The 22,658-nt window shown below is 37.7% G+C and overlaps 2 protein-coding genes across 7 annotated transcripts in view; one reads left to right on the forward strand and one right to left on the reverse strand.

Moving 5' to 3' along the window:
- The window catches only part of ZC3H12C (zinc finger CCCH-type containing 12C), a 61,043-nt gene extending 49,985 nt beyond the window's left edge, over window positions 1–11,058 (forward strand). The window contains exons 6-7 of one of the 2 annotated variants that reach the window (XR_009155466.1): window positions 207–5,242; window positions 7,198–11,058. Coding sequence is in view for 1 of the 2 variants with exons in the window: in XM_058186170.1 (XP_058042153.1) it covers window positions 207–1,603 (1,397 nt within the window). In the remaining variant the exon portion in view is untranslated. Of the gene's footprint in view, window positions 1–206; window positions 5,743–7,197 lie in introns of those variants that run through there. The other variant, XM_058186170.1, reaches the window with a different exon arrangement.
- Window positions 1–22,658, reverse strand: part of RDX (radixin) — a 72,179-nt gene that overhangs the window by 23,551 nt on the left and 25,970 nt on the right. For 2 of the 5 annotated variants that reach the window (XM_058186172.1, XM_058186171.1), the window contains exon 14: window positions 21,610–21,770. In XM_058186172.1, the coding sequence (XP_058042155.1) occupies window positions 21,610–21,770 (161 nt within the window). Of the gene's footprint in view, window positions 1–6,762; window positions 7,256–18,318; window positions 18,344–19,081; window positions 21,771–22,658 lie in introns of those variants that run through there. The other 3 variants (XM_058186173.1, XM_058186174.1, XM_058186175.1) reach the window with 3 other exon arrangements.

Genomic DNA, 22,658 nt, shown 5'->3' on the forward strand with positions numbered 1-22,658 from the left:
GCCAGGGCTAATCAAAAGACGGGTTAAGGTGTTATACAAACACACTGTCCAATTACTGATAATTTACTTAATTTCATTGCATAATAATTAACGGTCCTTGTTGTATGAGTATGTATAGTACTTTTTTAACATTGCTAAAGAATTACATTATTTTGTGTTCTTTTTTTTCTTCGTATGCTTATATCTTCAATTGTAAATTCATATAGGGAAGAAATGCACTTATGGACACAAATGCAAATATTACCATCCAGAAAGAGGAAATCAACCTCAGAGGTCAGTAGCTGATGAACTTCGTGCCATGTCTAGGAACACAGCTGCCAAAGCCACTAGTGAAGGAGGGCTAGTGAAAAGCAACAGTGTTCCTTGTAGTACTAAGACAGATCACACTACAGATCTCAAGCGAACTACTCCAAAGAGGCAATCGGATCCTAGCATAAGGACTCAAGTCTACCAAGACTTGGAAGAAAAGCTTCCCACCAAAAATAAATTGGGAACCAGGTCTGTACCTTCTTTAGTTAGTATACCAAGTTCTGCTGCTGCAAAACCCCAAAGTACTGCACCTTTAACCAATGGCCTTCCATCTGGAGTTCATTTCCCACCTCAGGATCAAAGACCACAGGGACCGTATTCTCCAGTGATAATGACAACCAAAAATTATGGAACGCCAATGCCTTATGAGCAGTATCCCAAATGTGATTCTCCTGTGGATGTAGGTTATTACTCTATGCTCAGTGCATATTCAAATCTAAGTATCTCTGGTCCCCGAAGTCCCGAACGACGTTTCTCTTTGGACACAGATTACAGAATTAGTTCTGTGGCTTCTGATTGTAGTAGTGAAGGGAGCATGAGTTGCGGCAGTAGCGATTCCTACATGGGCTACAACGATAGATCCTATGTGAGTTCTCCTGACCCTCAACTGGAAGAGAATTTAAAATGTCAACATATGCATCCCCATAGCCATCTGAACTCACAGTCGTTCTTACAGAGTTACCACGATACACTAACCAGAGTGCAGAGTTATAGTCATGAAGAACCAAAGCATCATCCAAAGCCTCTCACTCCATACATGGCCGTGCACTTTCAGCATCCAAACATGGGAAGCCGTTCTACTTGTCCTATTGACTACCCTGCTTCTCAGAGTTCACAGCATTCAAAAAGCATGCCTCTGGGGAGAGCTCTTGCATCCACAAGACTGGACAGTGTATCAGACTCACGCTTGTATGATAATTCTCCATTGAGAAAAAGAAAAACATACTCCGCTCAAGATGGACTCGGTAGTTGGGATAGGCCAGGCTATGGGATGGATACATATGGCTATCGTCAAACTTACTCTTTACCCAGTAATCCCACCCCACCATGTTACGAGCAGTTTACTTTCCAAAGCTTACCAGAGCAACCCGATCAGCCTTGGCAGATACCTTACTGTGGAATGCCTCAAGACCTTCCAAGGTACCAAGATAGTCGAGAGAAAGTCTACATCAACCTGTGCAACATTTTCCCGCCTGATCTGGTGAGGATTGTTATGAAAAGGAATCCTCACATGGCAGATGCTCAGCAGCTTGCTGCAGCCATTTTAGTGGAAAAGTCTCAGCTAGGTTATTGATGACATGATATTGATGATGCATCTTTATGGTGTCTATTAGTTCAGTTTCAGCTGTATTGCTGAGGGAGGTTTGCTACAATAGCATTTGTGATCTCTTTCTCAGCAAGGAGGTTATATAGTAATCCATATATGTGAAATACTGTGCCATGGAACCTGTATGTACAACCCCAGACACTGGAAGTAACAGGATTTATTTTAAATACTCAGTTTTTTAAAAAAAAATATTTCATGGCTGGAATGTCTCTCCAGCTGAATATATTAAAAAACTATGATGTCTCAAGTAAGAATCCCTAGTGCATGTGGGTTTTATATGCAGCACTTTTTAATATTTGTTACATATTTATTAAATTATTGGGTGTTTTATCCTTCAAGTGCAAAGCATTTTTTTCAAAACAGCAGAAAACTGAAGAGGATTTTATGTGCCCAGCCAACTTTTTTTCAAGTCAAGCTTATTAGGATCTATTTTTTCATAATTAAGTTATTTAATTTTATTGTGTGATTTTTCTTTGTATATAATCATTTTATTTATAGAAAACAACAGTCTTTTACAGCACTGAATTTTTTTAATGTATAAGTTACCAGTTTTTACATTGAAATGGGTAACAATATATTAGTACTTTATAGTATGGCACTTTTTAATTTGTTTGGCTATGGATTTAATTTATTTGTTGATTACTGTTAATTTTGGTGTAAGCAGAAGCAATCAGTAGGAGAGAAACCTGTTTTTATTAATTTATTATGCAGATGAAAAAAACTTTTATGTGCAGGTTCTGAAATTATTAAGCTTATCCAGTTCTTGATTGTCACAAATTTGACTACAAATATATCCGTTTAGTCAGTAATCTTGTGCAGCCAATGTACATTTCCATTAATCAGAAATGGCATTGAAAAGTGTATCCCTTGTTCCTTTACTTAATGCACAGGTATTTCATAAAATAACTGTTTTTAAAGAAACAAATTGTGTTCTCAATGCAATTTTTGTATATAAGATTGTGTATTTTCATGCTATTTATTGAGAAGGTTTTAACATTGTGTTCAGGAAATGCAACATCTTAACTGCACTATAGTAATGGTAATTATAGATAAAAACAGCACATTCGTTTTGTGAAATACTGTATAGAATTAGCTTTGTCTGGCCTATTGCATTATATAGGCCCAATTCTTGCCATGAACAACATAGCTTTAGAAGCAGACACTGTCATTTCTTCTAGTATTAGTATGGGAGATTTCTGGTTTTAAGTTTTGAGCTTTTCTAGCTCTTGTAAAATGTAATTTTACATAAATAGAGTTAACAGTAGATCTCACAGTGCCTGATACCGTAAACATCATGATTGACTGCTCATATAGTCCCTTCAGAGCTTCACACTGTGATGATTCCCAAGTTTACATAATCACTGCTGATAACTGGGTAAGAGGACTGCAACTTGAAGATGCTGTAGAACCAGAAAGTACCTACGCTGTTGATACAAATTGTATCTTTAACTATTAGAACTATTTAATTTATAGATCTGACTTTTAAAAAGAACATTGAATTGTATGAAAATGATTTTAGACTTTGGGCAACATTTTATCTTTTATTTTAAAAAAAAAAAAATAGTTCAAACCTAAACTTCTGTTTTGTTTTGTTTTGTTTTGTTTTGTTTTGTTTTAATACCCCCTTGGCCATTTATCATAAAACCGAGTAACTAAAAATAATGATAAAATGCTGCCTAAAAAGATGTCCAAGCACCTTGTGAATACATTTTCACTACTTACGCAACACTGTGTGTTGTAAGAAGTAGAATGTTGATACACAGTAAATGCTTCTGCAAAGCATTATACTTTTAGAGGTATCCAGTAATCTGAACCATGTTCAGCAACTTTAATTCAGGAATTACTCTTCTACAGTGTTCACTATTGTATAATCAAAGAGGATATCGCTTCTGTTAGGTTCATCTTATATTTTGTCCATTTCTCCTGAAGAAAAACCTCTTTCAATATTTCTTTATTTTGTCCTCAACGTCCTTGTTCCTTGCTTTTGCTAAATATATTTTGTTGGGAGAGATTGTATATTTTGCATAGGTATGCAGATCCTCTTTCCTTTGATATAGAACTGACTTGTTGCAGAGGGCTTATTATTCACATGTAACTTCAAAGATTTTATAACAAGTATTCATGCATCCTTAAAATATAACTGGATTGGTTGCGGCTGGTGAGGGCGAAATGCAGAAACATGATTTCTGGAATAGAAGCATTTTATATTTATTTTCAGTTGATGTATATGGAATCATACTTAGGATTGACTGCAGCATCCTTTCTTGAAAAAAGGATATGATTGTACATTGTGTGTTATAGTGTTAAAATGTGCAATTGCTGGACTCGCGTAATGCAGAATTTAAACGCATTGAAGAGAAATGTGCTGGCTTAACTGAATTTAGGGCACATGGCAGCTCTGCTTTGATGCTCATCTTCAGAGCTGATATGGTCTTCTCTAGTTACAATTAAAAGCAGGTTTCTCCCCCATCCCATCCCACACCATACCACATAAATGTCTCAGTTGTGTTCCACTGCAATAACTTAACATAACTGGCTCTACTGTGTACTGCATTTTACAGAAAGCGCAGAGTGTGAAATAATCAATTTTCTGCCCTCCTTCTATCATTCTTTAGTAGGAATACTTGGTTTGGGCTAAGTGTAATTCTGCCATCTTATAAATGGTTCAATTTGATTATGCTCATTTTTGTTCTTTTTTGTGCTGCACAGGTCTTTAATAAGCTATTTGAGTAAAAAGTGTTCTTTTAAGTTCTAACATTTAGAAAATCCAGGAATGTTTGGTTACCTGTTACCTGCATACCTTATGTGGTCAGGGTATAGAAGCAGGAAAGCCAGATGAAAATGAACTACCTAAGGCCTCGTAAGGCCCAAGAAACTCAAGGATCAGTCACTCACTCTTAAATCCGATCTGCTGAAGAGGCTTGCTCTTGCTGGAGAAAAATTGGAGGCAGAAATGAATTGTTCACCTCCCTGAGCTCCTGGAAGAAAGACGGGATAGCTAACATTCAACCCAATGATCTATTGTTGACAGCTTTAATCCTTTAGTTCAGCGGTTCTCAACCTGTGGGTCGCGACCCTGTTGGGGGTCGAATGACGATTAGCCGGGGGTCGCCTAAGACTATCGGAAATATGGGAAGTATACTTGCGAGTCGAAGAATCGCGAATTCGGCTTCAGGCGCAATGAATTAAAAAAGAGAGAAATCTTTGCTCTCAAGCCAGCTGCAATCACTCCCAATCGCTAGCCTAATCTGGCTTCAGGCGCGATAAACTTAATAGGGGAGGAGTCTCCGCTTTAATGCCTCCGTCCTCAAGGCAATCGCAAGCACTTCAGATCGCTAGCCAATACAGCTTCAGGTGCGATAAATTCAAAAAAACATTTTGCCGCTCCCCCCCACCCCACCCCCCGTTGAGGCGCACTGAGATCACTGCCTAAAAAAAAAAATACAGTTGGGGTCGCCACATCGTGGGGAATTGTATTAAAGGGGTCACAGCACTATAAAGGTTGAGAACCACTGCTTTAGTTCAACTCTTTTTGACATGATACACCAGATATTCAGAGGTTGCTGTTATTGTTCACCTCCTGAAACTGGTTCTTCTAGAACAGAGGTCTCCAACCTTGGTCCCTTTAAGACTTGTGGACTTCAACTCCCAGAATTCCTCAGCCAGCTTTGCTTTTTTTTTTTTTTTTTATTCAAAAAGTTTTTATTAGTCAAAAAAAAGGTTTATACAAATACATATCAGGTATGGTAAATTTTCATTTTTCTTATCTAAAATAAGAATTTTACTCAAATTTTTTAACACATACAACAGCCATATGGCAAGCAGGCAACACGAAGTAGCTAAGTTTAGAAATTTTAAATACGTAATAAAGAAGGGTCAAGAATAAACAGAATATCGTACTAAAGAGAATAAGGAAAACCAACACAATCAATATCTTTATCACTTCCTAGTTTTGGATCTCAGAACTCTGGGTTCAGCATGACCCAACTCCAGGGCCGCAACAGCGGCAGCCGCTTCCGCCCCATGATCTATAACCTCCCCTTCTTCAATTCCTGGGTCATCTGATTCCAGGAGGGCTTTGTGTTCCTCCACATAGGCCGTAGCCTCCGCAATTGTACTGATTTTTTCATAATGCCCTCCCGGAAAATCATCAATCCTCTGGCATCAGCCATCTGAAGCCCACTCCTTCTGGTACAATTTGCTTGACAAAAATAATATTTCTTTCTTTTTCACGTACCTGTCTGGGAATCTGCCTCAGAATGGCTATCTCCCTGCCCCTGTAAATCAGTGCCCCACTCCTATGTTTTCTAAGAATTTCATCTCTCGTCTCTCTTCTCACAAATTTGACATGAACCTCTCTGGGAACTGCATGCGTGCGTGCATATTGCGAATTAACTCTATAAACTCGATCCACATCCCAATTCATGAAATCAACACCTCTCCCAAGAAATTCTCCCAACAATTTAGTCACAACATCTCTCAAGTCTTCTTGGTCCACTTCTTCCAAATTTTGGAACCTAAGGAAATAAGACATTTTAACCATCTGGAGTCCAAGCACAGCATTGCCTGTCGCCTCCTCTCTTTTCTGCACTGCCCGATCTCACCCTCCAAACCTTCCACTTTCTGCTTGTTTTCTGCTGAAACTTGTTGAGTATCCTTTAAATCCTTTTGGATAGTCACAATTTCTGCTCTTATTTCATCCAATTTCTTGTCCATATTAGATAACTTTTCCAAAATTCTCCATCTCTCCAGCAGTTGGTCTCTGACCTTTTGCCATTAAGGAAAAAAAAAAAATACAAAATCCTCAGGCAGGCACAGTATCCTTGTAATTTCCTCCGGATCCACCAGGGGGCACTCACAGGAGCAACGAGTCCAGAGTACAGTTAGTCAACCAGGAAGCCGAAGGGAAGTGATGTCATCAAAATTCTCATAGTGAAGGCGGAAGCTGGACGCCACCACTGTTCCCCAGAAGGAGGGGGGGCCTCAAACCTTCCCTCCTAAATTTCTCCATCACCTCTTCTCTCCAGAGCTCCACAAAACCGTAATCTTCTTATTTTAAGTTCTCCTCTCTCCAGAATAACTCGTGCTCCTTCCAACCGCAGGGGAGAAAACCCCCGCACCGGAGCACTCCACTCACGTTTACCGATATTCCCTTCCCTTCTCCTCCTCAATTCTTCTCCGTTCCCTGTTCACCACCAGGCTGCTGCAGTTATAAATCCAATGCCCCGGTGTCACCGGGCACAACGGCCCAGGCGACGACCAAAATAATGGCCGCGGCCTGTGGCCTCCAAACCCCGCCAAGCCTAGGACGCGCCAGCATCGGTCCCCACAGTCCTGTATGTCGGCTGGGAGACCCCTGGCGAGCCGTCCGTACGGCAGGTGTCCTTTTCGGAACACCTGGCCCCTGAGGGCCTCGGCGGCGGCCGGATTCGGGCGCTGGAGGCAGGAGAAGCCTTCCAGACGTCCGTTGCCGCTGGACACCGGAAGTCGTCTCAGCCAGCTTTGCTTTGTTGACTGAGGGACTCTGGGAGTTGAAGTCCACAAGTCTTAAAGGGACCAAGGTTGGAGCCATCTGTTCTAGAGTATATTTTAGTAGGTTTTCAGAAATGCTGTGTTGTGCTGGAATAAAAAAAGAGAATAATTATAGTAGATCTGATCTATTTCGTATCAAATGGTTGATGAAATTCAGAAACACACCCACCAACTGTATGCACTTCCATTAACACGAGGATTAATTTACATTATCTCAAAGAGTCTTTTCATTGAGCAAATTAAAAAAACATGCATGATTGGTGCATTCATGCATATCAATTTTGGATCCAGGCAATTATGATTGTAAAGTTTAAATGTAAGTTTATTGGGTAAAATTTTAGCCTTGAATGTTCATACAATTTACACTTTGTTCCATAATTACAGAAGTTGTCCTGGACAAAATGAAAATATAATTATGTTATTTTTGGCAGTTATGGATGGATATCAATAACTGGAATCATTTCAGTATTTGCAATGTACCGATACATAGGAGTTCATAGTGTTATATTTTGTGCAAATGCCTACATTTGTACAAATACTTTTTAAAGATAAACTGAAGTTTTCAGCGGCTTTGTGTGTTTCACATTAACATTTTTGAAACTTCTATAATCTTTTTAAAATAAATATGTTTTCTTAGATATGAGACTCAAATATTATTAGTTTTAGGAAAGTATCATTGTATTGTTATAGCTAACCTTTTATTCCTAAATTCCCGGGCATATCAAAAATTATTTTTTATGAGAAAATGTAATTGCAGCCCCTTCTTTTTGCGGCTGCGATGCATTAGAATGTCATTTTAAATCTGATAATACTACGGAAAATAAAACACAATATTGATGTTTTGTGGTATAGCGAAGGCTTTCCTTTAAATTATTTCTACTGCTTTGCTTGCAGGAATTTTTCACTTCAGTGCAGAGGGTTTCTCTCCTTTTACAGTTCTAAACTACAAAAGAAGCAATTTGCAAATGGGCCATTCAATACACCCCAGTCTTTAGTTGCTTTCTTAGTTGAAAGAATGGTGTGATCTTGCCCAAAATATACAAGGTTCTTGAAATAGAGTTGGAACTTTAAAAACAAGGGAGAGGCAGAATGATTGTGAAAAACTTCAGCAATAACAAAACCAAGATGTTTTATCATGGTTGCTTCTATTCTTAATGAGGTTTACAAAGATTTGGGTAGACAAACCCATAGCTTTAGTTCATTTAGTTCATTCTTTTTAAAGCTATCTAAATTCTCTGCTCTTTTTTCCCTTCAAACTGTTCAATTTGGGTGTAGTCATTATAGATCCATTTAAATCTATGGAACTGAAATTAGTATCTACAGGATTGAAGACAGTCCTAGTGATTTTGCTCTATCTGCTTTTGATTTTAGAAGTATTAGTAGTTTCTGTAGTATCCATGAATATTGTCCATCATGGTACTGTCAGCAAATCAGCAATAAAACTTAAATATTCCTTAGCTTTGGATGTTGTGTCCATTATATGTTAAGTATACATTAAAATGGAACAGTATTAAATACTGTGATCTATGCCTTTTTATTCTAATCTCTCTACCCTTTTCTTCCCTTTCTTTTATGTGTATGTGTATTTTCGGGTTTTATTCCTTTAATATTATCCCCTCACTTGCCTATCTTCCTTCCAGTTTAACTTACTTCTCACAATAAATCCACTTTCTACTTGCCTCCTCTATGAGTTACTCAAATTATTTACTTCCATTCTGTGCCTACCCTTTTCTTGTGATACATACCCATATAGATTGTAACACCTATATACAAATACCATGTTATAGCAGAGAAAATAGAGCCTGGTGTTTTAAAAAATATTCAGTAGTATTTGTGGATATATTTCCTAATTTGTGGATATATTGAAATGTTAAATAAGCCGTTAATTCATATCTGTTGACATGTCTTGATAAAATAATAAAGAAAAATAGTTATTTTGTTATTTGTGGCTGGGAAATTTAATTCTTAAAACATAAACTAGTAAAATTGAAACTTAAAATAGGATTGATACATTCAAGATCAAGTTTGAGACAGATTGATATGCATTATACAGTCAAGTTGTAGGTGGTATTGTATTTAACCATTGAACAAGCCTTTCTTTAAAGCTTACACTTGATGATAAAATAGTCCATATTTCTGTAATTTGTGACTATCTACATCTTATTTCAGTATATACAGGTGAAACTCGAAAAATTAGAATATCGTGCAAAAGTTCATTTATTTCAGTAATGCAACTTAAAAGGTGAAACTAATATATAAGGTAGACTCATTACATGCAAAGCAAGATAGTTCACGCCTTGATTTGTCATAATTTTGATGATTATGGCTGACAGCTCATAAAAACCCCAAATTCACAATCTCAGAAAATTAGAATATTATATGAAATCAATAAAACAAGGATTGTACATAGAACAATATCGGACCTCTGAAAAGTATAAGCATGCATACATACTCAGTACTTGGTTTGGGCCCCTTTTGCATCAATTACTGCCTCAATGCAGTGTGGCATGGATGCTATCAGCCTGTGGCACTGCTAAGGTGTTATGGAAGACCAGGATGCTTCAATAGTGGCCTTCAGTTCTTCTGCATTGTTCGGTCTCATGTCTCTCATCTTTCTCTTGGCAATGCCCCATAGATTCTCTATGGGGTTCAGGTCAGGCGAGTTTGCTGGCCAATCAAGCACAGTAATCCCATGGCATTGAACCAGGTTTTGGTACTTTTGGCAGTGTGGGCAGGTGCCAAGTCCTGCTGGAAAATGAAGTCAGCATCCCCATAAAGCTCATCTGTGGAAGGAAGCATGAAGTGCTCCAAAATCTCATGGTAGACAGCTACGTTGACCCTGGACTTAATGAAGCACAGTGGACCAACACCAGCAGATGACATGGCTCCCCAAATCAGCACAGACTGTGGAAACTTCACACTGGACTTCAAGCATCTTGCAGTGTGTGCCTCTCCATTCTTCCTCCAGACTCTGGGTCCTTGGTTTCCAAATGAGATGCAAAAGTTGCTCTCATCAGAAAAGAGGACTTTGGACCACTGAGCAACAGACCAGTTCTTTTTTTCTTTAGCCGAGATAAGACGCTTCTGATATTGTTTGTTGTTCAGGAGCGGCTTGACGAGGAATACAACATTTGAAGCCCATGTCCAGGATCCGTCTGTGTGGTGGCTCTTGAAGCACTGACTCCAGTCTCAGTCCACTTCTTGTAAAAGTCCCCAACACTTTTGAATGGCCTTTTCCTGACAATCCTCTCCAGGCTGCGGTCATCCCTGCTGCTTGTGCACTTTTTTCTTCCACACTTTTCCCTTCCACATAACTTTCCATTAATGTACTTTGATACAGCACTTTGGGGACATCCAACTTCTTTTGCAATTACCTTTTGAGGCTTTCCCTCCTTATGGAAGGTGTCAATGATGGTTTTCTGCACAACTGTCAGGTCAGCAGGCTTTCCCATGATTGTGATTCCTACTGAACCAGACTGAGAGACCATTTAAAGGCTCAGGAACCCTTTGCAGGAGTTATGGTTTAATTAACTGATTAGGTGGGACACTGAGCCTAGAATATTGAACCTTTTCACAGTATTCTAATTTTCTGAGATTGTGAATTTGGGGATTTCATGAGCTGTAAGCCATAATCATCAAAATTATGACAAGGCTTGAACTATCTTGCTTTGCATCTAATGAGTCTATCTCATATATTAGTTTCACCTTTTAAGTTGCATTACTGAAATAAATGAACTTTTGCACGATATTCTAATTTTTCGAGTTTCACCTTTATATCGGCATAGTTGAAACTGTGATGAATTCTATATGTGTAGAAATGAGAGTTTAGATGCTTAAATGGTGCTTAATACTAAATAGCAGTAAACATCAATTTGATCTTGCTTTTTTTTTTTAAAAAAAAAAAGCCCACTGAGTTAGTTAAGATCTGTGTGTGTCCCAAAGGTGCTTTTTCAAGAAACAACTGGACTTTCTTTGTTTTTGCTGAAGACGTTTCGCTTCTCATCCAACAAGTTTCTTCAAGTCCAATTGCCTCTTGAAAAAGCACCTTTGGGATAACCGTGACCTGGATGACTGAGACATTGTTCTCTGTGTCTGAGCTTCAGTTTTGCTGCTGTGGGTATTGTCTTAATTAGGCGTCCCATTGTTGCATGTTATCCTATTGCCAAATGCTACATTTTGGAAAACCTATTCACCACTGATACCATTATCTAGTAACCTGTCCTCTCGCTCTGCCAAAATTTATGCTAGAGCCAAAGAGAAAGTATGGTAAGAGAGGTTATAGCTGCTGCTGTTGTGTTTCCGTTGGTGGGGACTATCAAGCAGTCCATGTAGAAAACAACACATCCAGAGATGCTAGTACATAGGTACTAACCTATTACTTTCAGTCAAAGGGAGAGTTTCATACACACAATAAAAATCCATATAACTGCCTTCACCTTCATCTCACAGATGTTCATTAAATAAATGGAGTATCTTATGCAAGCAGGGATTTATATGGAGTGTAGATCCTATGGTATATATTTGCATCGAGGTATTGGCATAGTAGTTGACAACATAGCATAGTTTTAGAGAATGCCTAAGTGCACACATTAATATTAATAGTGTACCTAAAACTACATAATTGCATTATTGACTTTTAAGACCTTTTAATGATCATCAGCACTCACCATACATTTTTAGCTGCAAGAGAATTTTTAAAAATAATTTTAAATAACTATCCATTTTCAGAATTATCTGTAGGAAAGATAACAGAATTAGAAGGGACCTTGGAGGTCTTCTAGTCCAACCCCCTGCTCTAGCAGGAGACACTATACCCGTGATGGCGAACCAATGGCATGCATGCCAGAGGTGCCACGAGTGCTGTTGCCAGCTGCTTTTCTGATTTCCAGCATGCGCGCCAGCCAGCTGGTCTTTGCACACACTAGAACGCCGGAAACCCGAAGACCAACTGTCCGGCAGGCATGCGTGCAGGGGAAACTCAAAAGACCAGGGGGCCGGTGCGCACATGTGTATCAGCTGCCTAGTTTTCAGGTTTCCGGCACTCCAGAGTGCGCACACATTTGCACGCACACGTTCCAGGTTCACCATCACTGCATTATGCCATTTCAGACAAATGGCTGTACAATCTTTTCTTAAAAGCCTCCAGTGTTGAAGTACCCACAACCTCTGGTAAAAGAAGAATCTGGAAAAATGTTCATCTTTTCATTGATCATATTTTTTCCATGGTGGGATTATCCCTATCCAATAACTAGTATTTGGCCATATGAAAAAGGAGGTATGCGTGAATTCTGCTTTGAGATAAAAGTTTTAAAAACCTAGAACAGTGGTAGTCAACCTGGTCCCTATCACCCACTAGTGGGCGTTCCAGCTTTCATGGTGGGGAGTAGGGGTTTTGTCCGATACTGAAGCACTTTCCTTTTTTTAATTTAATTGACTTTTTTAAAAAAAAATCATAGCATTATTTAAAAACATTTTCATTAGGTTTTCATAAAATTCCCTGTGACAATTTAAATTTCGGAAAATATATTATTTGTATTGCCTGTCCCAGAATAGCTTGCCCATCTCTCCCCACACCACTCAGCTGTAACAGACAAGCAGAGCTGGTAGCCGGCGCGTCCCCTCCCCAACCCAATCCACAATGCACGAGTGGCATGTGCAGATGATGATACACGGCGCATTACTGGGGAGCCGGTGGGCGATTAGAAAATTTGACTACTAACAGAGATACAAAAGTGGGCAGTAGGTATAAAAAGATTGACTACCCATGGCCTAGAAGAACCATCGCCACCACCTCTTTCACAAGAAAAGGACTGAGAAAAAATGGGTGATCCTTATGTCAAGTTATTGGGTTACAAAATGGCTAACCAGCGGAAGGTAGAAGTCACTTTTGAGGTCACATTAACATGTATTAGTGGAATACAGGATTTGTTTATCTGCGCATCAGGAGGCATAAGATATTTTCAAGCTATTTCAGTCATATTTATTTTCTAACTGCCCATCTCACAGAGGAGCTCTGTGTTACTGAATTCATAAATGTAAGAAAGTGAAAGCATCAGTAAAAGTTCAACTCGGAACTGTTTATTTATACATCACATTTATACACTGCCCATCTACCTCATAGAGTGACTGAGCAATATAAATAGGCATGACAACAGAATTATATATACAGTAGATATTACAATAAAAAGCAGTTAGAAACAATAAAATAAAAGGCGGAAGATGGGCTTCAGGGCGCTAATCAAAGCAAGTTGGCAGAGCCAGGTCTTTGGACATGCCTGAAAGGCCAGGAGTTCGGTCTCACCGCTGAAGGGAGAATGTTCCAAAGGGTGGGAAAATGGCAGAGAAGGCTCTCTTCCCAGGCCCCACCAGTCAAGCTTCTTTAAGTGACGTGGTCCACCGCATATCTTTCTTGCCTTGCTGGATTTTAGAATATGTGAATGTCAAATCCTTGTTTTCTTGAATATTTTTTTCTTAAAATGTTTGTTTTTAATGGTATTTTCAATAAAGAGGTGCAGAGTATATAACAGTATATTGTTACCTGGTTGTGGCTTGAAACCAGCTGAGATGAATGGCTGTATCCATATGGAAAGCTGAAGGTGTCAAACCTGATCTCCCAGTGGCCTTCTGGGACTTTGTATCCTGGCTTATTTTTTTACTTTGAGGTTAAGACTTGGTAGGAGCCACTGCAGCCACCTCTGTTTCAGGGATTCTTAACCAGGGATTCACCCCCATTTCTCTAGTGTGTTGAGTCATGCCAGGCAGACCATAAAATGATGCTGATTTGCTACAAATGGCTCAATATTTTGCCCTAAATAATGCAAGAAAACTCTAGGGAAAACTTGGCAGATTCATACTCGGCCAGATGGATAGCTGAAGTTACACAAATTCCTAATTTGTACAGAAAAAATAACATGACCTTTGTGCAATAAATAGAAATAAGAATATAACAAAAGTTTCTGGTTTGACTTTTTTTTTCTTTGACTTCTGACTTTCTACTTGCTTTTATTCAAATAACAAAACCTTTATTCATACTTTATTTAGAGATGATGTTGAGATGTAAATCTCTATTCCATCGTCAGTCTACAACTTATTTGGATTTCTGACCCTTGATTAAAACAACTAAGGTTTACTGTTTCTAATGGAGGAAATGCCTGGGGTAATATGACTCTGTGAAGTGGTGTACATATCTTTCACTTGAAGGATGTACTGTATATTGATGATTTGGCATTAGAAGCTGCTGTCCCTTGCAGAAATGTAAAATAACAGGCACAAAGTTTATACTTGCAATATGAATTTTGACAATCCAGGTCATATTCTTTTGTGCTTCAATGTAAGAACTTAGAGAAGCTGAGATGCATCAAGCCAAAGGACATCTGATCTAGAATTATTCCTAATGTTTTTTTATTATTATTATTATTATTATTATTATTATTATTATTATTATTATTATTATTATTATTATTATTATTATTATTATTATTTACATTTATACCCCGCCCTTCTCCGAAGACTCAGGGCGGCTTACACTATGTTAAGCAATAGTCTTCATCCTATTTGTATATTATTTGTTTGAAACCAGATGCCTTTATAAGCACAACAGCACCTCCTGTTCTCCAGCAATTAGTGTTGACTGTAACACACTGCTTCCAGTGCTGAAAATAAAAGAATTGAATACATTGAATTGCATCACAAATATCTGCAAAGGTACTTTGATACTGGTCCTGGGTTTTTTTTCAGTTCGTTTCCTAAGTTCCCTCCAGTATAACTTTGTCATTTTCACTGTACACAATAATACTATAATCTGGTTTGCATATAGTACTGAGTGTTTTTTTTAAATTTGAATTTATATCCCACCCTTCTCCAAAGACTCAGGGCGGCTTGCATTGTGTAAGGCAATAGTCTCATCCATTTGTATATATTATATACAAAGTCAACTTGTATTGCTCCCCCAACAATCTGGGTCCTCATTTTACCTACCTTATAAGGGACGGAAGGCTGAGTCAACCTTGGGCCTGGTGGGACTCTAACCTGCAGTAATTGTAATTGCAGGCAGCTGTGTTAATAACAGACTGCATTAGCCTGTTGAGCCACAAGAGTCATATTTTACTTAAACTTATCTTTATTATTCTATTCTCTTGTTTTTATTTATGAATCGACCAGGGTTGTTGTCAAGCAGTGTAAATATTTAATAAATAGTGAACCCAATGAGCATATAAACTATGGCTTATAATACGCAGCTTGCTAATTGTAGCTGTTCAGTAAGTCATGCTTAAGCAAGAATATAAATATAATGGATGAACATAATCACTTTTGAGGGCTTTCTGTCATTGCCACATCATAAACATAAACTCCATTACCAGTGTGGTTAGTTACACACACACACTTTCTAGTATGTGCTTTACATTTGCTTATACTGGACTACATCTGCATTTATTTATTTATTTATTTATTGTTTATATTTATATACCGCCCTATCTCCCAAAGGACTCAGGGCGGTTTACAGGCATTTAAAAGCAAATAAATACAATCTAAAAACAATTAAAAAACTTATTCAAAAAGCCTAATAATTAAAAAAATAAAAAATAAAACCCAAGTTAAAACCCATAAATTAAAATCTAGCTCAGTCCTGCGCAATTAAATAAGTATGTTTTAAGCTCGCGGCGGAAGGTCCGAAGGTCCGGAAGCTGACGAAGTCCTGGGGGCAATTCATTCCAGAGGGTGGGAGCCCCCACAGAGAAGGCCCTTCCCCTGGGCATCGCCAGACGACATTGCCTCGCTGACGGCACCCTGAGGAGTCCCTCTCTATGAGAGCGCACGGATCGGTGAGAGGTATTCGGTAGCAGTAGGCGGTCCCGTAGATAACCCGGCCCTATGCCATGGAGCGCTTTAAAGGTGGTCACCAAAACCTTGAAGCGCACCCGGAAGGCCACAGGTAGCCAGTGCAGTCTGCGCAGGATGGGTGTTATGCGGGAGCCACGAGGGGCTCCCTCTATCACCCGCGCAGCCACATTCTGGACTAACTGCAGCCTCCGGATGCCCTTCAAGGGGAGCCCCATGTAGAGAGCATTGCAGTAATCCAGGCGAGACGTCACGAGTGCGTGAGTGACTGTGCACTGTGCATGTCAATGCTCATTTCTATTTGAAGGTTTCTGATTTTTTTCAGTTAATTCTGAACTCTTAGCAAACATGGTCACTTCACATCTCTAAATCTAGGTTAGTTACAAAACATCCCAATTCCAGTAATATTTTCAACGATGTCATTCAAAATATAAAGTCATTGGAGTAACATAGTTTCCATAACTCCACAAGGTAAGCTGATAATTTATCCATAGTTCACTGTGTGTATTTTACCTTTCTTCTCACTGCATAATTGAAAAGATTGTTCAGAAATCTTTGATTCTTTAAACAAGAGTTTGTACATTGGTATAAATCTGTTCCATTCTATTCACTTTTCCATCAAAGCATCCAATTTTGAGAGAAAGATTGCAAGGAACATGCAATAAATAGTAAGTGTCAGGAAGGATGAAACAGATTTATATTGATCTACAACTTAAAACAATTTGTAAAGATAATTTTTCTCAAACATTATCAATTGTTCTTATCCTGATGTACCATCACATCACAAATATGCAGTATTTAAAAATTAAGAATGGACAGGTATATACTTGAAATTTCTGTATCTTATATACCCACTTTTGCCAAGCTTCATGCAGAATATCAGATCTGTCCATTTTTTTTCCAGAACTTATCTATATTATCTCATACATGAAATGAAAAACAAACATTTCAGCTTCCTTTCTTTTGAGGAAATGTCACACCAATAATTTCTAAAACATGCTGTCCTTAATGGTTGGAAAAATTCATTTGGAGAACTAAATGGATAATGCCCTATCAATAAAATTGCAAAAAAGCCCATCAACTTTTGTTTTAAAAATTGCAAACTTCCAAATAACAGAAGCACAGAGGCAGAGCTCAGAATCTTCTGTTGCTTCTTAATAAGTTTCTATCCTAAGGGCTGCAAGAGATCGTATTTTTGTAACCTGCATAAAGACAGAAGAAACCAAGCAGATTTAATAAACTAATAAAGAGTCTTACCCATACAAGCATGGTCATTTAGTTTTGCAAGAGCAATTAAAGGTGGGGGTTCACCATATTGCACCCCCCAGATACTTTAGAGGCACATCAAACATGGCCAATAGCAAAGGTTTAGAAGACTCATAACTGCATGCTCCATGGTTTATAATAAAGACAGAATTTTTTAGCTTCAGAATCCTACCAGCCATGATTAATTGTTAGGAAACAATTGTAGATTATTAAATTAAAGGCCCCCTCCCCATATCTAATAGTTAGAGAATAAGAAAAGATGTTTCACAAGACCTTTGAAATGGTATTTCTATAAATTTATCATAACAATGAGTGGAGACATGGACATAATTTCTTCCTAAATTAGGATCATTTGGAAGTCACAATGAACTCAAAATATATAATTGACTTGTCTGGTAATTCCAGGAACAGAGTCACTCTATGAATGAGATGGAGTCTCTAAAGTGGGGATGGGGATGGGGAGAGATACTAGTTTTACTGGTACTGATACATCCTGGTTATATCTAGAATTGGATTGAATACAAGAACATAATCATGTTTCAAGTCGGGAATCTTCAAAGAAATTGTAAACCCTTTTTTTTCCTGATCTGCCTTTCAACAGGTTGAAGAGCTCTAAACCTGTTTCACCTTAATCCAATTTTCTGCTCTCACAAGGCACTGCTTTGAAATAGCTTTCTCAGATTTTGTTGGGGTTTGACGCCATCAGCACACTGGTACCATTGAACTCCATAAAACTTCTAACAGTGTCACATATATATTAAAGAGCATAGTCAACAAATCAAATCGTAAAGGATTATGGAGAGCAGTCCGGAAACTGCTTTGATAAGTTCTATATGATTGTGTTCATAAAACAAATCTTTTTTATGCATATTACATTTATATCCCACAATTGTATATTGATTCTCAGTGACCAACTGATATTAAGCAATATTAACCTTGAACTGTATCCAGTAGCAAATAGGCTGGGTTTACACAATGTGCAAAGCCAACTCCCTCCACCCACTGCCAAATCTAATACTCACAGCTGTGGATATGCAGTAACAGGATCCAGACTTTGGTGGCTGTCAAGATCTAGAATGAAACAAGCTGAGCCTGAACCCAAACAACTTTGTTCATTGAGAAGCTCTGGTGTTGTCTGTAGCAATACCTCTGAGAAATATAATGGCCATCATTTTGGAATTTGCCTGATTCTATTTTCCAATTTTTATTAGACATGGGTAGATTTAATTTAATTATTTAAATCATACCATGGACATTTTATGATACTCATCTTTTTTATGGTTGTGAATCGGCAAGAACTGCTAATCTTTGGAAGCAGATTTAAATCCAATAAATACATTATGACTTTGCCTACCCAAAATAAGTTTACTATGTAGGCACAACCTATCTCTGTGAAATCCTAACAAAAATGTCAACATTCCTTTGAAAAGCTCATAAGCTATTTTAGCTTCATAATCATCCCAACTTAATTTCAGCCTGTCTGTTTAAGATCATCCAAAATCTTCATAGTGTGATTTGTCCTAACTGCCAATTTACAAAATTGGAATATAAGGTCAATTCATTTGCATGGAATGTCTATAAAATTTTTATTGCAGCAGAAAATTTGTAATACAAATTATTTTAAGCAGGTTATACTGCTAAGCACAAATCAGTTTCCATGAAAAAAACCTTTATAGTATTGTCAGTTTCACAAAACTAAGAAGCTTTGAAATTAAAAATGAAATTACTTTTTAGGTATAAATACTGAGATTGAAGTGAATTTCCTTTTAAATTGGCTCAGACACTGATATTTTATCCTATATGGCAACCCTATATGGCAAATCTGAATCAGATAACAATATGCCCCAAATTCAAACTTTTCTACATACACCATCTTAGGTTAGGTCATAAAACTCAGAAAGAAAACAATTTTAAAACATTTATAATAGCCTTTTGCCAATTCCAAAATGAATACTTTTCATTGCAATCCAATGCAATGTCCCTCTCCCTCCTTAATCTCATATTTTATTGTATTATCAAAATGAATTGATCACATGTTTTCTTGCAATTTTTTTCTTAGACCTAAGAACATTACAATTTTGTCAGGAATGATAAATTAAATAACCACAATGAACCTCACAAAAATTAGCTGTATTCTCTTTATTGTTAGCCAATGAATGTTATTCAAAATAATAGGTGATGATAACTATAGCTTAATTTTACAACACAAAACATGATGCTAAAGAGAGGAGTAGGGGAAGCATACGAAAATATCTTCACCAAGTATTTCCTGAATGCCTCGACATGAATTAGTGTGTTCCCCCGACAGCAGGTGACAACCCATTACCACCAATTTAGACATGGTGAAAAGCCTTATTACAGATGTCAATTCCTAGAAAAATATTCACAGTTTTATAAACGGATTAGATCCCTTTAAATACTAAACTATACACTGTAGATTATGAACAGCAAATTTCACTGGTACTTCTCTTTCCCCTTCTTCCATAATAATAGATTAACATGGCATTGCATGTGTACCTATTTCAGGGAAGAACCATACACAACATTCCACTTGTTATGGCAAAAGTATTGAACACTTTAGAAATCCATATCTCAGAATTCACTGCATGAAAAGATGCAAGGCATTTTCCCAATCCTGCAGGTGGAAGCAGAAGTATCCAGGGCAACCAGACGTTTGAGCACATGCACAATATTTGCACACCAGTCTATGCAAAATTGCTCAGCTATCATTCTTCCATAAAATAATGGGTATGTGTGTAACTTTTACAGTATCTTTCTTTCGATCCAGGGGGAAAGCCCCTAACATTCAGCGGGGTTCTAAGGAACTTGTGCATGAATGATTAATAAAATGGCAATTTTCATAGATAAGTATAAAGTTGAGTGCATAATACCAAACATAACAGAGCTGAACCATCCTCAGAGAAAGCAGGACTTCTTTCTCCCAACTCTTAAAGTTCACTAAAAATGGTAAATAATTTCAGTGTCACTTCCACAAATAGGGTATTCAAACACAAGGTGCCAATTTTAATTATCCATTCCATAGGTAAGAGTGATTCATATTTATTGATTCCAACACACACGTTCAATATTCTTTGAGTGCATGTTGAACTTCAGCCTAAAGATCTGCTCATACCTCATTCTGCCACAATTCCTGTGACTACATTCTCTGAAAACACAAAGCATAGATATTCTCAGAATTAACATGGAAGGAACGGGAAGAATGTGCAAGTGGGCCCTACAACTGAGCACAAGAGAGCATTGTTTTATGCACTGACTTCATTAAATGTTTTGCAACAATGTTAATTTAGTACAAAGGTACTCAGAAAACATAACCAAACATTTCACACCTCTTATTGGATAATATACCAGTGACAGGTTAAAATTAAAAATACATGATTAAAAATTTAACTTGTCGAAAAGGCAGCTGAACACTTCTTGAATACTATAAATCTACCTGTAATATAACAAAATATTAAAGAATAAAGGCTCCTAGATTCTTGTAGTGTTTAGCTATGCAGGACATAGTTTCACACAGTTAGCATTTCAGTGTGGTGTTTCAAGGACAAGTCATCATGTTTATTACAGTGAGGTAGGCTTCTGTCCCTTTCTTGGGACTGATGTTTCCATATGCTCCCTTATCAGAAAGATCCAGGTTTCCCACACTACAATTTGTAATAACATCCAATGAATGCAAGGGAAGGATAAACTGAAGAACGTTCCCTGCTTTTATTTGAAGAACTAAAAACTTTTGGTATAACAGACTTAACAAGCAAAAGACTACAGGTAATGTTCATATATACATATGTAACATATATATGAATGAACAAAGTGCTGGAACAGCCACCTACCATCTAGACCTTTGTGAACAGGCAGGCAAAGAAAATCATCAGTGATGACAGGACATGAAACACCAAAGAATTCTAACCTACAAAGGGAAGCCCTTAAAAATTAGCAATATCAAAATCCTCACCAATTTGCTAAATGAAAACAAACAAGCAAAAGTGCGCAAATGCCAAAACTGAAGTCAGTTGTAAGGTAAATTATCAATATTTGAATTAACAGCTTTGCTACCATGAGATTGCTGTTCCTTCAAAGGAGATAGCATGAAAATATAAAATCATGGAAACCTTCTCAATCACCTCCAGAGAGCCACAGCTGATAGATTGCCTTATTGTTGAACTTCTTCTTTTTTTTTTTTGAAATATGTTTTAACCACAAATTGGTATAAGTGCTTTGGCAAGGTGAGGTATGATCCTTTCATCTGTGGAAAGGCCTGTATTTCTCTGCTGGTGGTTCAACTTTAATGGAGAACATACATGCAAAGAAATGGCTCTCACATTGCTTCAAACTCATCAATCCGCTGCTTTGTATTGCCTTGGCGTATCTGTCGTAGAGTCTTGTATTTATCACGGCCTGCTTTAACATTTTCAGCATGAAGTACATCATTCTGGGTTTTCTTAGTTTCATCTCTGGCTTGGGCCAATTCAGAACTGAGAGCCTATTCAATACAAATATTGAGGGGTTAGATATTGCCATAACATTTTTACCCATCAAATTCAACAATCTATTACACGGACTAACTTATTTTAGTCTTCTAATTAAACACAGTTTATTAAAAAAGCAAGGGAGTGTCATTATATGGAAAGCTAAAAGTAGATATGCAGCCTTAGAGACAAATGACAACATCTTTTGTCCCGACCTCTTCACTGGCAGAGGCACCGCAGGCTGGTCCTTTGCTGTTTCTAGGCCAGTACCACGGGCCAGATCTAAGCACCCTGCGGGCCGGATCTGGGCCCCAGGCCTTGAGTTTGACACCCCTGGTCTAATGTATTTGTTTGAAAATAGTTGGCACTGTACTCCAAAGTTTGCTTTAATAGTATCCATATTTGTTACGATTTTCAAATAATTTCCCAACATTTATATATACAACTATTCCTTCATATAGTTGGGGGAAGGAGAAATGATGTGTTAAAAAGAGGGATATAAATGAGATTAGTTATTTACATGCCAAGAACTTGCCAAATCCATTGTTAAAACAATTAAAATACATACATGCTGGAAACAGAAGCATTTTATTCTTACTTTACCTGTTGAACTGCATTAAAATAATTTATTTGCCCATTTCAAATATCCACTTCTCAGCACATTGTGTAAATTTTTGTAGTTCAGAATGCTTATTCCTAGCACAATATTGTCAGGAATCCCACTTTACCAGTTTTAATGTTTTTAAAAAGCAAACACTTCCTTTACCTCTATTAAATCTATTATTGAAAGGAAGCTTAGCACAATAGGCTGTTTCAGCAGCATCAGTAGAACTATTATCTAATTTTCAGAGTTTGTGGGAGTAGACTATCAGGTGACTTCAACAGCCTGGTGTCATTCTAGA

The sequence above is a fragment of the Ahaetulla prasina genome, chromosome 5 (genome assembly GCF_028640845.1).
Source record: "Ahaetulla prasina isolate Xishuangbanna chromosome 5, ASM2864084v1, whole genome shotgun sequence".
Taxonomy (NCBI): Eukaryota; Metazoa; Chordata; class Lepidosauria; order Squamata; family Colubridae; genus Ahaetulla; species Ahaetulla prasina.